Source organism: Vanessa cardui, chromosome 18 (genome assembly GCF_905220365.1).
Source record: "Vanessa cardui chromosome 18, ilVanCard2.1, whole genome shotgun sequence".
Taxonomy (NCBI): Eukaryota; Metazoa; Arthropoda; class Insecta; order Lepidoptera; family Nymphalidae; genus Vanessa; species Vanessa cardui.
In genome coordinates this window covers 631,632-645,388 of record NC_061140.1, presented here as the reverse complement: position 1 = coordinate 645,388, position 13,757 = coordinate 631,632, and the positions used below count along the sequence as shown (strand labels likewise).

The window sequence follows — 13,757 nt, the reverse complement described above, 5'->3', positions numbered from 1 at the left end:
TGAAAAATATAATAATCATGACACCATTAAAGCGACACCGAAATATCATCTTAGTTTTCAAGATTGATCCAAAAGTAACATTTTAAAGCATGGTTAATATTTCCTAGAATTTCATGTCCATGGGCAGTGGTGTCAACTTATCATTATCATCAGTTAATTCATTTGCCTGTTTGTTTAGTTATTTCAGATATAATATAAATAAATGTCTGTTTGCTTGGCCTTATATCTGACTACAGATCTCGAGATCCTTCGTTTTAATCCCAGTTCAAGAGAGAAAGAGAATGCATAGAGTGTTCTGATTGGCCGAAATCGATCAACAACGGCTATACAATATCTCGACATTTGTTAATAGAATAATTAGCCCATAGACGATTTAACTTCTGCTTCACCTGCCCAATGTTACTGCAATAGATGTTGTAGTGCTAGACAACGACTGCTCTCGAAGATAGAGTTTGGCACTCCTCCAAGCTGATTCAATATGGCTAATTCGTCCACTCTGATTCAATACGGCTAATTCCTCCACTCTAATTTAATATGGATCACTGCCCTCACATATCGTATTTTCATCCAATAGAAATTTCAGGAGTTGCAAGAGACCAATAATAACAAAAAAGGGAAGTAATTAAAAGTTCAGAATAGCAAATCACATCAAAATCAAAATAAACTTTATTCAAGTAGGCTTTTACAAGCACTTTTGAATCGTCATTTAACAATTAAGTGAAGCTACCACCGAAAAGTTCGAAAAGTATATTCTACCGAGAAGAACCGTCAAGAAACTCAGTAGTTACTCTTTTTCAACATCTACTGGATCATGTTGATTTCTTGTTAAATCTTTATAAAAATGGGGGACAAGGTGATGAAAGTAACAAAAGTGCATTCAATTGTTTATCACCTTATATTATAAATATTAAATGACAATTTTATGATTAATAATTAATTAATAATTCAATCAAATTAATATTTTTAATTAAACTAATAGTAATGAATAATGAAAATGTCTAATAAAAAATAAAAAAAACAAAATAATCGTTACAAACAAAACACACATAAAATATAATTAATTTGAATTCATAATTTTTAGAGTATCAATTTTGCAATTACGTCAATAAAATCACAATAATAAAAGAAAATACTTTAAAACAGAGCATAACAAAAGACTTCCTTTCATATAATACTTTAAAGGGTCAACTTTTTGGTCATATGATTTAAAAAATTTTGGTAAGTGCGAATAATTTGGACTCTTGTGTAAATAATTTGGACTTTGTGAAAGTTGTGACCTTTTATGATACTCTGTTTTGAAAATAAAGTTTTACACGTGGCTAAATTTAGTTCACTGATTTTCAATAGCGTGGAAGATTACTCGTAGATTGAGAACTATATGGAGTAACTCTATCGCTTCCGAAACGTTGATCAAAGAAAGATTTATTCTAGACTTTCATCTGATTTGTTAATAGTAGCTATCAGCTTCTACCAATGTGCGTTAAATACTTAGTCAAATATGAAATCTCTTTGGACTTATTTAAATCCAAAGTATTTTTGATTAGTGTACTAAATTGAGCCAAGTGAGAACTTTAGGACTTATGAACTAAGAATATTTAGAGCAATCCCATATCAATGTAATCGTCAATAATATCATTGAGCCTCTCCTTGTAAAGATCGTTCGGGCTGACGACGAAGTCGTTTATCTCAATGTCCTTGTTGACCTTAGGAGCATCCTCCTCTTGAACCGTTATGATGAGAAGGCAGAACATGCTGATCAGAAGACCGAAGGGCATCACCTGGAATAGAATAATATTTGAGTTTTTCTTGTATTTAATTTGTCTAATCTTTGAATTTGGCTCAGCGAATCAGGTCTTATTCAATTCTAAATATTCACGGTTAATACGGCTTTAAGGAAGCTTGTTATTTATTCAACCGATTATATATCTCATAATTTATCCTACCAATATTATGAACGTGAAAATTTCTGTCATTTTGTAATATTCAAACGGATTTGGGTTTTTGGGTATCTGAATAACTGATGCTACAGTTGAATGCTCAAATTGTTTGTAAAATGGTTTTAAATGGTAACACTTAATTTTTGCACTTAACTCTATGCAATTAACATGTACCATACACCATTTATAGATCACAAAAAACCGTTTTAAACGACTGAAGTTTCGGAAAAATTTAACGCTTTAACTGCCAAACTCTTCGTAAATCCAAATCGTTTATAAAAAATACATTGGTAAAAAAGCCGTATTACTCGATACAAGATTTTGTAGATTGTATTATTGTATTATATATGATTCGTATATTTAACTAATACGATTGTATTTTTTAAATGTTGAAAAAGAGTAACTACTGAGTTTCTTGCCGGTTCTTCTCGGTAGAATTTACTTTCCGAACCGGTGGTAGCTTCACTTAACTGTTAATTGACGATTCAAAAGTGCTTGTAAAAGCCCACTCGAATAAAGATTATTTTGATTTGATTTGATTTATTAAGATTAAAGCGGGTAAGGATAAAGAAGCATACATATGTAAAAATATCTGAATTATGTGGGCTAATTTTTCAGTCAAAACGGAGCGATAAAAATTTGGCTTGGTTCCGTGAAGCTCTCAGGTGATTTATATTTTGTAACTTCTTTGAAAATGTTTGTAGTGTATGTGGATAAAATTTTGATGACAATGTTTGGGCAATAAATTAATGTGAACTATTCAACGATTCATCTTACAGGCATTGAAATGGCCCTAAACTGACATCAAATAGCTGTTGTTGATTTTTTTTGTTTATTTACTAAATATTGCTTGAAAACGTTTGTTGTTTACATGTACATCAACTCGATATGTGACATTTACATTACATTAGCAGCCTGTAAATTTCCCACAGCTGGACTAAGGCCCTTGAGGAGAAGGTTTGGAACATACTCCGCCACGTTGCTCCAATGCCAATGGTGGCAGAATTTCGTTTAAATTAGTCACATGTAGATTTCCTCACAATGTTTTCCTTCACCGTCGAGTACAAGATGATAAACACAAATTAAGCACATAAAAATTTAGCGGTGCTTGACTGGGGTTGAACCCGCAATCATCGGTTAAGATGCGTGCGTTCTAACCACTGGGCCATATCTATAATATAATATATACAGGGTTATTGATAAGTCGACGTATATCCGCTAGGATAAACTTAGCTCAAGAAGAGATCTTCCTTTCAGATCTTCCTTTATCTCTTCGTAAAGATAATGATAAGTATAGAAACCCTGAATGATGCACTGAAGACCATGCTGTGTTTACTGTGCTCTATTGTAGAGAGTTTTAGTTTTTTTGTGAGGACTCGCTTATTAAACCTTTAATTGGGCTATTTTACAAAATGTCTCATTTGTAACTTAGCTATTGAACTGTTTGTGTATTTAAATTTTACTTTAAACTTGTATTCAGTAACTAAGTTAAGTAAGAATTTTTCTAATGAATATTATTTTGTGTAAATTTTAAAGAGTGAAGGTTCGTTCGTGTTCGAATACGAATTCCCACCACCGTCCTTTCTGGTCATTTTATTTCGGCTGCTTTGAAATAAATTCCTAGTTTTCATACATTTTTGGAGAGCTAAGAAAACAGTTATGTTTTTAAAATAATCTGTAGAAGAAGTTTTATACTGTTTTTTTTTAGTTTTTAAGGCATTTCTGAGGAAAAAAATTAAAAAAATATTGGTATAAAATCGTTTTCCGCCTCCAATTTTTAGATTTGGGCTGATAAAGATTGTTTAACTATTGAAAAATATCCATTGTTTATTCGTTTCTATAAATTAGAAGAAAAAAAAATGATTTGGATTGATGTTTTTTTCTAAATAAATTTTTGAATTTGCATTTTTGACAAACTTTGCAAAAAGCTAAAAAACGTGATAACTCAAAAGTGGTTCACTTTTGGATGATACATATGGGGGTTAAAATTATTGCAAATAATTACCCCTATCACCTCCTAACGGATGTACGTCGAATTACCAATAACCCTGTATATATTCAAATGAATATGTCATTAATATTCAACTGTATATTACTGCAGCCGATTTAAGTGGGAACGCCACATACAAAGATATGTCATTACATTATTACCGCGTAGGTATGTCATGTTCTTTTTATTATTCTTGTCTCTAGTTTATATGCAAACTTTAAGGTCTTGGACTTGAATCCCGGGTGGGAACCATTATTCCATGTTTTCGTCAAGAAAGTTAAAGCACTACGCTAATTTTTGAAATTAAGAGTTTTTTTTGCATTCAAATGCTCAATTTTTGAGGAAGATTAATAGCCAATGGAACGCAACTTTACGCCCACAGGTTTAAGCCAGAATGATTGACGCGGGCGGATTCGCGTGGAACAGTTAGTTACTGATAAGATCTGTGTTTATATATGTATATATACCTTTTGTAATTCGTAATCGAAGTCGTCCCTCGAGTAAACTTCATCAGGATTTAAATTGAGTCTCTCGAGAGCGGCGCGCAGTTCCGTGTAGTAATGCTCTATGGTGTCTTTCATGTGATGCTTCCTGAAGTTCTTGTCGGAGCCGGTGAAAATGAAGTACATCAAATCTATGATGGGGCTGCTCATCTGCAAGGTCTGGTAATCCACGGAGATGACGTCGACTTCGCCGTCCTGTTGAATATTTATACATAGTTACGTTTCTTGTCTCATTGTCTTAGTATTTTTATAAACCACAATTAAATAAATCTATATGAATTCATTTGAATATAATTGCTCGTTAATATCCCACAGCTGGGAAAAGACTTCGATATTCGCTTGGTAGTAGGGCCTTGTGCAAGTCCGTCTGAGTAGGTACCACCCACTCATCAGTTATTCTACCGCCAAACAACAGTACTTAGTATTGTTGTGTTCCGGTCTGAAGGGTGAGTGAGCCAGTGTAACTACAGGCACAAGGGACATAACATCTTAGTTCCCAAGGTTGGTGGCACATTGACGATGTTAGGAATAGTTAATAATTCTTACAGCGTCAATGTCTATGGCCGATGGTGACCACTTACCATCAGGTGGCCCATATGCTCGTCCTCCAACCTATACCATAAAAAATAAAATAACGTGATGTAATGAGTACATAGCTTATTCCACCACCCTGCATCAGGGCAGAATGGTGAGCATATGTGGCAAAATTGAGCCGAACCATACAGGTTTCTTGGGTATATTATTTACCACGAAAAATATGGCGATACTATATGAATATTTTAGATAAACCCATAACCTTCGATAAAATTATTCATGTATTCGACGAGTAACAATTCGGTATATCGGATTAGAATCGGGAAGGTATCGAAACCGAAAGTTTCGCTAATTGTTTTGCTGGGCATATGATTCCTAGCTGTCGAGGTATATGATAAAACAAAGGCTGAAATTATTGGTATAGGTAACAAAATTATATGGCAACCATTGTGTGCAGTAAGGAAATAACAAATTATTTACTAGTTGTTATCTAGAATCTCGATTCAACGATCAATTATATACCTATTATATTGATTACGTATTTTCCTTATTATAACTTACACGTTCTTCTCGTTGTCTGAATAATAAGATATACTTTTAGTTCCGGTAGTGTATTTTTGCCGGACTTTAAATTACAGAATGGTTGGCGCATCTTAAACTATTAGACGTGTATGGATTACCGGGAGGGTTCTCTGTACCCTGGAATCACTGGTTTCTCAAGGTATAGCGTAAGATGGATAACTTGGTGTTAGGGCTTTATGCAAGCCCGCCTGGGTAGGTCCACCCACTCATCAGTTATTCTACCGCCAAATAACAGTACTCAGTATTGTTGTGTTCCGGTTTGGAGGGTGAGTGAGCCAGTGTAATTACAGGCACAAGGGACATAGCATCTTAGTTCCCAAGGTTGGTGGCGCATTGACGATGTAAGAAATTGTTAATATTTCTTACAGCGTCATTGTCTATGAATGATGGTGACCACGGACAATTAGGTGGCCCATATGCTCATCCGCCAACCTATACCATAAAATAAAAAAACATCTTGGAGGACCGCTAGTTGGCCGAACCCTTGGGGTGTCACGACAACGTGCACAAGCGATCACGTGACGTTCCCCAGAGACAGATAAGGTACACTGGAGTGGGTATTCCAATGTAGTTAACGTCAACAAATTTCATATACTTTATGGGTGGGTTTCCCTACGTAATTGAGTAATCCAGAAAGATAAGAATGGCAATATTATTCAAACTTCAAAACCAAAATGTCGGATGACCCAGTTAATATACTGAAATTTAAAATTACAGAATTTCCCGTGATTGTTATTTTCAGAACTTTCGATATATATATGAAATGGAAATTCAGTTGCATAAAGTTTCTTATCAGTTTGAAAATCCGGCAGCGATGTATGCAATAAACGATAATAAAGTATAAGACGTATAATGTATTTGTATTTTATATGCAGTGTCATAATTGCAATTAATTAATGTTTGCACGTCAGATTAACATTTGACAGACAGATGCGCAAATAATAAGTAAATAATAATTACATTGTTGTTTATGGATACCTCGTCATACGAGACATCAATCACTTTACATCCCAAGGACGTTTTGAGATTTATATTCATTTACATATATACCTTGTCAAATGCAGCACGAGATGCACGTCCCAACAGCGGTATTATAAAGACATTTTGTCATAATATTTTTATCCAATGACAAACCCTAGCCAATTTTTTCGCGTATTTTTAACCAGCGGCTTTTTTGTTTATCGTGAAAGAACGGTTCTTTTTATTCGCATGTACTTGATAAAAGAACTTGAGAATAAAGTATATAAGGGACATAACTCTTAATTAAACGACACGACTTGGCGGCGTATTTATGGTACACGACTTAGAGGATTAATATCCAGGTGACCATTATCGATGGGTTTCATTCCTTTTTGAATAAATGAAAAAAAAATAATATAATTACTTCAGTATTATTCTAACAACTTAAGGCATCTACACATACTTACATCGTGAACCCTATGTAGTAAGTTACTCGGCCTGTAGTCCCCATGCGCTAGCACTGGGCACCGTATGGGCTTATAAAAATCAGCAAACACATTCAGTACGGTCATTTTCTTTAAAAAATTCGACATTCTCTCTTTGTTCTCTGGCTTCGTCACTTCCAGAGCGCTGGTCGTAACGTTCTTCAAAAATTCAAGTATTGTTTCAATATTGCTATCAGACTTCAGTCCTGCAGTCTTTTGAAACTCTTCTGGGTCGTCCATAGACCATGCGATGGACAGTGCGTGCAGTTTACCTAAGTTCTGAACGCTTTTGAACGCATACTTCCAGTCTATCGACTTAAATCTGTCAAAGGCTTGGAAGCCTTTCGATGTCATGTCTTCTAAAACTAGTGCTTCTTTGTAACATTCGTCGTTGCTTGCATAAAACTTTGGCGTGACAAGTCTGTGCTCGGCAGGGACCATATGTCGTTCCTCTAAGTCCTGATAGATTTTAAGCAAATTGTTATAAAAGAAGCTTTCGGTTTCGAAAATTCTTAAGGGTGCAAATGCTCTCATCTTCTCGCCCATGGCTGCGACCTTTACGAAGAGTTTCAGATCATCTTTCCCAGGTGCTGAGACCGTGGCGAGATGGAGATAGCTGGTGTAGTTGGCCCCGCCACTCGATATGGACTTCACAGATATTTCGCCGTCCTCATATTCCTGTTCTTTAGCGACTTTGTCCAATATTTTATTTAGTATTTCGCTATTGTCATCCATTTTTAGCTCTGTAATCAAAGTAATTATAAGGTTAATTAATTTTGTGAAAAGTTTTTAAAGATCGACTATTATAATATTTGGAAACAATATGTTCCAGAATATAAATGCAGTTTAAATAGTAAGTAAAGGATAAAAATGTTTATTGTAAGATATTTCGATCGCGGACTATTTTGAAAAACTTTTTTAATGTGTATAATACTAGCGTACATTAGTTTGATCCATCTCGTAGTGTTCAGCCAGCCATTAGGTATTTTAAAAACCTCTAAAACAATCACTGGTTCTCTACTAAATTGTGCATCTATCTATTAAAAAACCGCATTAAAATCCGTTGTGTATCATACACAGGGACAGACAGCGGTAAGCGACTTCGTTTTATACTATGTAATGATATGGTATTGTATTTTCCGGCACTGCGCTTCAGGCACAAGGGACATAACATCTTATTTCCTAATATTGGCTGGACGGGTACATGTATGTATAAATAAAAATAGATGAACACATATCATCTATTTTTATATATACTTGTACCTGTACCTACATACAATCACAACAATTATTGTTGCCCTGTTTCTAGGACAGTGGCTACTATACAAGGAACAGGGCAATTTAATACTTATTCAATGAACCATTGTGTATTTTTACCTTTCAGGGTCAGGACGGTTTTATATGTCCTTAATAGTTTTGAAGACTTTATATAAAAAAGGACAATATTATTTGGTTACATTAATAGTCGTGGAAATAGTGATCGTTTATTTTAGTGAACGATATACAAAGATCAAGCTTACAAGCCACTCATTGTATGTTTGTATTGTACTCCAAAACAAGAACACTTGTTGTGTTTCAATTTGAATGGTGAGTGAGCTAGTGTAACTATAGGTAGAAGGGATATTACATCTTAGTTCCCTAAGTTAGTGACAAATTGCCGATGTGTTGGTTTGTTAATAGTTCTTTGCCTATGAGTTTTTGACCACTTACCTTAAGGTGAACTTATACAAAGGACTATGCGTTCAATAAGTACATGTCATGTATACTACATGTAATGGCTGGTTTGTGAACAACCTCCCAGGGGCTGTGTCCAAACCTAATGTCTTAGATGATCAATACATATAATTAAATTGGAGTGTCTGTTTCTAATATTAAACTAACCGCTTTTTACTCAATTAATATAAATTTTTAATTAGTAATTAATTTTAGTCTGTGTGTCTGTTTGGTCCTTTCTATCTGGAACGGCTGGACCGATTTTAATGAAACTTTCACTAGCAGATAGCGCATGTAATACCGAGTAACTTAGAATACTTTTAAAAGGAATGTTTTAGTACAAACAGTGACCTGAACAATAACCTGGTTAAATTCAAATGCACAGAAAGTCGCGGGCACAGCTAGTCAAATATATGTTTAAAGCGCAAAGAGCAGCAGTTGTGACATTCTAATATATGTATATGTGGCTATATGGGGCTGGTGAAATTCTTGATCTCCTTTTAGTAATGTTCATTACACTATAAAACTATGGATTACTATGTAACAGTACTTGTATAAAGACTATTATTAGCAACAAGATCTATTTTACAAATAACACGAGTGTGACTGCAATATGTGTAAATGTTTGTTTAAAATAACGAGGATTTGTTTTCACATATTATCATATGTATATAAATATTGTTATTGTATATTGCTATTCTATATTACTATTGTAAAGTAAGAGTAAGAAAATATCCGTCAGTTTTCAAATTCATTCCTTTATCAAGTCTTTAACTCTTAGTACCTTTTGAATCGTTAAGGAATAAATTTAAAGAAATCAAGATATTGACTGTTGCTTCTCAATATATATTCTCTAATGTTATGTATGTACGAAAAAATATTAATGATTTCATGAGAAAATGTGATACTCATAACATTGGTACAAGGAACAAACACAAACTTGTTACTCCTGTTACTCGACTACATAGAGTCAGTAACTCCTTTGTGGGGCAATGTATACGGTTTTACAACAGGATCCCAGAAAGCGTTCAAAATGCCTCTGTTGCCAAATTTAAAAAAAATTATTAAGGAACGCTTGTGTGCAAAAGGTTATTATACAATTAATGAGTTTATGATCGATAGCACACCTTGGGAATGATACGATCGCCTCCTGGCTATTTCATCTCATATTAAATTGTTTATTTATATAATACATAAGACAAACAAAAAAAATAAAAAAACCCGCTGAGTTTCTTTCGCCGGTTCTTCTCAGGTCAGGGTATTTTCTTTCCGAACCGGTGGTAGTGTTTCAATTGACCATCAATAAGAAAGTGTAATGCTTCTATATTGAATAAAGATATTTGAGTTTGAGTTTGAGTTACCACTTATACTGAGCACACGAAAATAGATCTTAAGGTCACGAAGCTTTTCTTACCCCGGCTGTAAAAGGAGTATAACGGATATGCAGAGATTAAAGTATGTGTTCTAAATAATTCAGAATTCCCGACACTCTTGTGAACCAACGCTTGATATAGCAATTAACTTTATTTCTATAAAACAAACATCCTACCTAAAAACAAACTAATATGTCCCGTCAGTAACAAAACTGTGTGCGTACGTGCATCTTCAGGCAAGCACCACTGAAAATTCATGTAAGCACATGAATTTGTGTTTATAATTCATCTCGTGCTCGGCGGTGTAGGAAAACATCCTGAGAAAACCTGTAAGTGTCGAATTTCACAGAAATCCTGCCACATGTGTATTAGACCAACCCGCATTGGAACAGCGTGGTGGAATATGTTTCAAACTTTCTCCTCAAAGGGAGAATAGGCCTTAGACCAGCAGTGAGAAATTTACAGACTGTTGTTTTTGTAACAAAGATAAGGCTTTATTAATATATAAGGCCACGTGTTATAAACTTATATCAAAACTAAACTCGAAATATAAAAATATAGTGGCTTGAAGAAGAAAAAAACAAACTTAATGTAATGAAAAACTAAAGAAGATATTTACAAATAATAAATATTATATATAGACATATGTATGTAGACATGAATAGATAAACATAAAAAGTTTGATAGAAGTCTCAGTAAAATACACGATCTTTAGCAGGCTTAAACAATATCGTTTCATAGTAGTAAAAGTAAAGTAACAGCCTGTAAATTTCCCACTGCTGGGATAAGGCCTCCTCTTCCATTAGGGAGAGGGTTTGGAACATATTCCACCACGCTGTTCCAATGCGGGTTGGTGTTTTATCGTTTTATAGTTTACTTAAATCTAAGTTTGATTGTTTTCAATTGCGAGTGAAATTTCGAATCGATTTCCTGAATATTTTTTTAATCAACGGGTAGCTAAAAGTTCTTTGACTGCCGCAGAAGCGAGTTTAAGAAAAATAAAAATATTTTACCGCCTACCAAACAGCAAAAATTCACCTTTAATATTATTTGGCATGAGATTTAGGAATAAACAAATTAAACCGCGATTGCGGATTAACGAATCACGAGTATTAAAAAAAATCATCATAAAATTAAAAAATGAACACAACATTTATATTGCTGGTAAAGATACTTTACTCTACTTTCCTATATACTAGTATAAACAAATTCCGAACGAAGTATTTTGGTCATAATGTTATCCTGGTGCCTAGTTAGTTTCAGAGGTTGGTGCAACGTAGCTGCACTTTGCCCTCATGATAAGCCACATACTGAAATTATTCAGTGCTCATAGAGAATTATTTTGACTTTTAATTTACTACGTTTTCTTGTGATTTGTTTAAAATTACCATATTAATTACTTTTAATATTATTTAAAAAGGGGGTAATCAAGTACAATGATTACCTCCTATTATGTATAAATTATATGGGTTTTGATCTTAATAAATAATCTATTCAAATTACATTTTTATATTCAGAATTATTATTGGCATTCAAATTATATTTTAGTCACTTTAATAATTCATTGGAATTCACAAATTATAAAAATTCAATCTACCTTGCAAACATGTAAATTAATTTGCAATTTAAACAATTCAAAAATATTGTTTATAATTTTGAATATGGAATGTTTTAATAAAAGCGAATATTTCGATATGAGATAAAAAAAATCGATATTATTTTTTTTAATTATTCATTGTGGCGTAGTTGAATTCATGACAAAATTGAAGTTTTTAATTAAAATCAAATAAGAATTTTAAAAAATACTTACAAGATTAGAATCACAAAATCTGATTGAATTATTTTGCAAGCGAAGAAACGACTGCACGCAGCATCTAGCAACCTTGAACTAAGTCTACACATAAAACTATTTAGATGATAGATTCCTTATACACATACTCATTTGATGTTTTACATAGCTTACTGGTTATAAATAGCTAACCTGTAGTCGCGTTACTTATGACGACGCAGTGGAAATCAAAGTTAATCTAAACGTACATTACCTGTAAGGAACATATTGTTTGTCACACAGGTATATACTATATGCTTTAATATGTATTGCTTGTTTTATGAGAGTAGATCAATTCCATTCATTGCCAGCATTCAATGGATATTGAAAAATTGTATTTGTAAATGAAAACAATTTAAGTTTTCGTAAACAAACAACTTATTATATTGTGATTATATGTTTTTGTAATACTACCTTTTTAAAACAGTGATATTTTTTTTCATTAATGTAATATGAAGATCGTTATACAAGCGATCTATACACGGCGTACGTTTGTTAAGTTTGTTAAAATAGCTTATAAACTATTTCTGATTGCTATGTATTAATAGTCAACATTGTATTTGATAAAATTAATAAAATTAACACGTTATTTATTTTAATAAAGAATGATCTAGTAGGTAATAAATTAAAAGACTCCTGAAGTCAAAAAACGTACGGTACGTTGCGTTTTCCACGTTGCCCTATTTGCAATAGGACCAAATACCTGAAAAATGTCGCAGACTCCAATGTGTTACCGAAGAAATGGGAATATGTTAAATTATTTGTACAAAAGTAGAATAAAGGTGATTTTAAGAGTAGTTCGATGTTCGAAAAGTTAAAAGTAATAAGAGTAATATTATTGAAGTTACAAACTAGTTTTGTAGTGCTACCGGAGACCTATCATCGATGCATAGGTAATAAATAATAGAGTTGTGTAAAGCAAATGCTTTTTTTGTACACGCCTGATATTATAATATTAGCAATGTTTTACACATATGAATATTTGATATAAACACAGAAAAATCTCAGTATTTTTTTAAATAGTGTATTAATTGGCGAACATTTATCGTTGAAATAAAAGGTAATTTTATATATTATCTTAAAGTCAAAATCGGTTCAGCCGTTCCAGAATCACATTGCTTCGATGTTTTGCTTGACAAGAAAGCGCCAAAAATAGAAACGAACTTTTTATTTTCATCGAATGTTCCGCCGAATTTCGTATATGTACATTTGGCCCATCTAGTTATTTTGTTTTCTTAAATATCACTATTTGAATGGTATCATAGACCATAGCTAGAAGGCAAGCACATCAAGAGATCACCCAAAAATATTACATTTTCACGTTATATATACAAGTTAGAAAGCATTTCGGTGCTACGATATGCTACAGTGCTACACTCTGAAAATGCCTACGAACCTACGAGTACTTATGATGGAAAATAACAGTAATAAAATGAATAAATTGTAAGAGTTATTTCATTTAAGAAATAAAGGTCATCTTTTGAAAATAGGACAAGTTGAAACATTATGCTTTGTAACTTAGATCATAATTAAATGTAAATAATTCATACGTATATCTTACTTTTTCTTTTTACTTATCTAGATAGGCGTCAATAAAAACGTTTATCGTATTAAACAATTTAATGACTATTATAATACAGTTACTTACATTATTAAAAAAAAAAAAAAACTAAATATATGAAAAAATAAATATTTACTTCACATTTAATTTGTATGCCCTAATGGCCGGGCGACTACGTCCAGGCTTACTTGCTTCAACCCTTTCATCAAACCTTTTACATTTATTTTCAATTTCTATCCATAAAAATAGCACCACAATGATCGAGCGCAGGTCAGGTCACATTATAAATTC

At 33.0% G+C, this 13,757-nt stretch overlaps 1 protein-coding gene across 1 annotated transcript; it reads right to left on the bottom strand.

Moving 5' to 3' along the window:
• Window positions 1-1,389: 1,389 nt before the first annotated feature.
• LOC124537681 lies at window positions 1,390-11,971 on the bottom strand. Its single transcript, XM_047114598.1, has 4 exons — window positions 11,888-11,971; window positions 6,974-7,734; window positions 4,395-4,625; window positions 1,390-1,778 (listed from the first exon to the last, which is right to left on the bottom strand). The coding sequence occupies exons 2-4, from the start codon at window positions 7,724-7,726 to the stop codon at window positions 1,596-1,598; spliced, it is 1,167 nt and encodes a 388-aa protein (XP_046970554.1). The 5' UTR covers window positions 7,727-7,734; window positions 11,888-11,971; the 3' UTR covers window positions 1,390-1,595.
• Window positions 11,972-13,757: the final 1,786 nt, after the last annotated feature.

What these genes read in the sequence shown, in the direction of transcription:
- LOC124537681 (XM_047114598.1), bottom strand. Translation starts at nt 7,726, where the DNA reads ATGGATGACAATAGCGAAATACTAAATAAAATATTGGACAAAGTCGCT. An exon ending in TACTACATAGGGTTCACGAT is followed by an intron (nt 4,626 to 6,973) that starts GTAAGTATGTGT and finishes AATATTCAACAG; the next exon opens with GACGGCGAAGTCGACGTCAT. An exon ending in TCGATTACGAATTACAAAAG is followed by an intron (nt 1,779 to 4,394) that starts GTATATATACAT and finishes ATTCTATTCCAG; the next exon opens with GTGATGCCCTTCGGTCTTCT.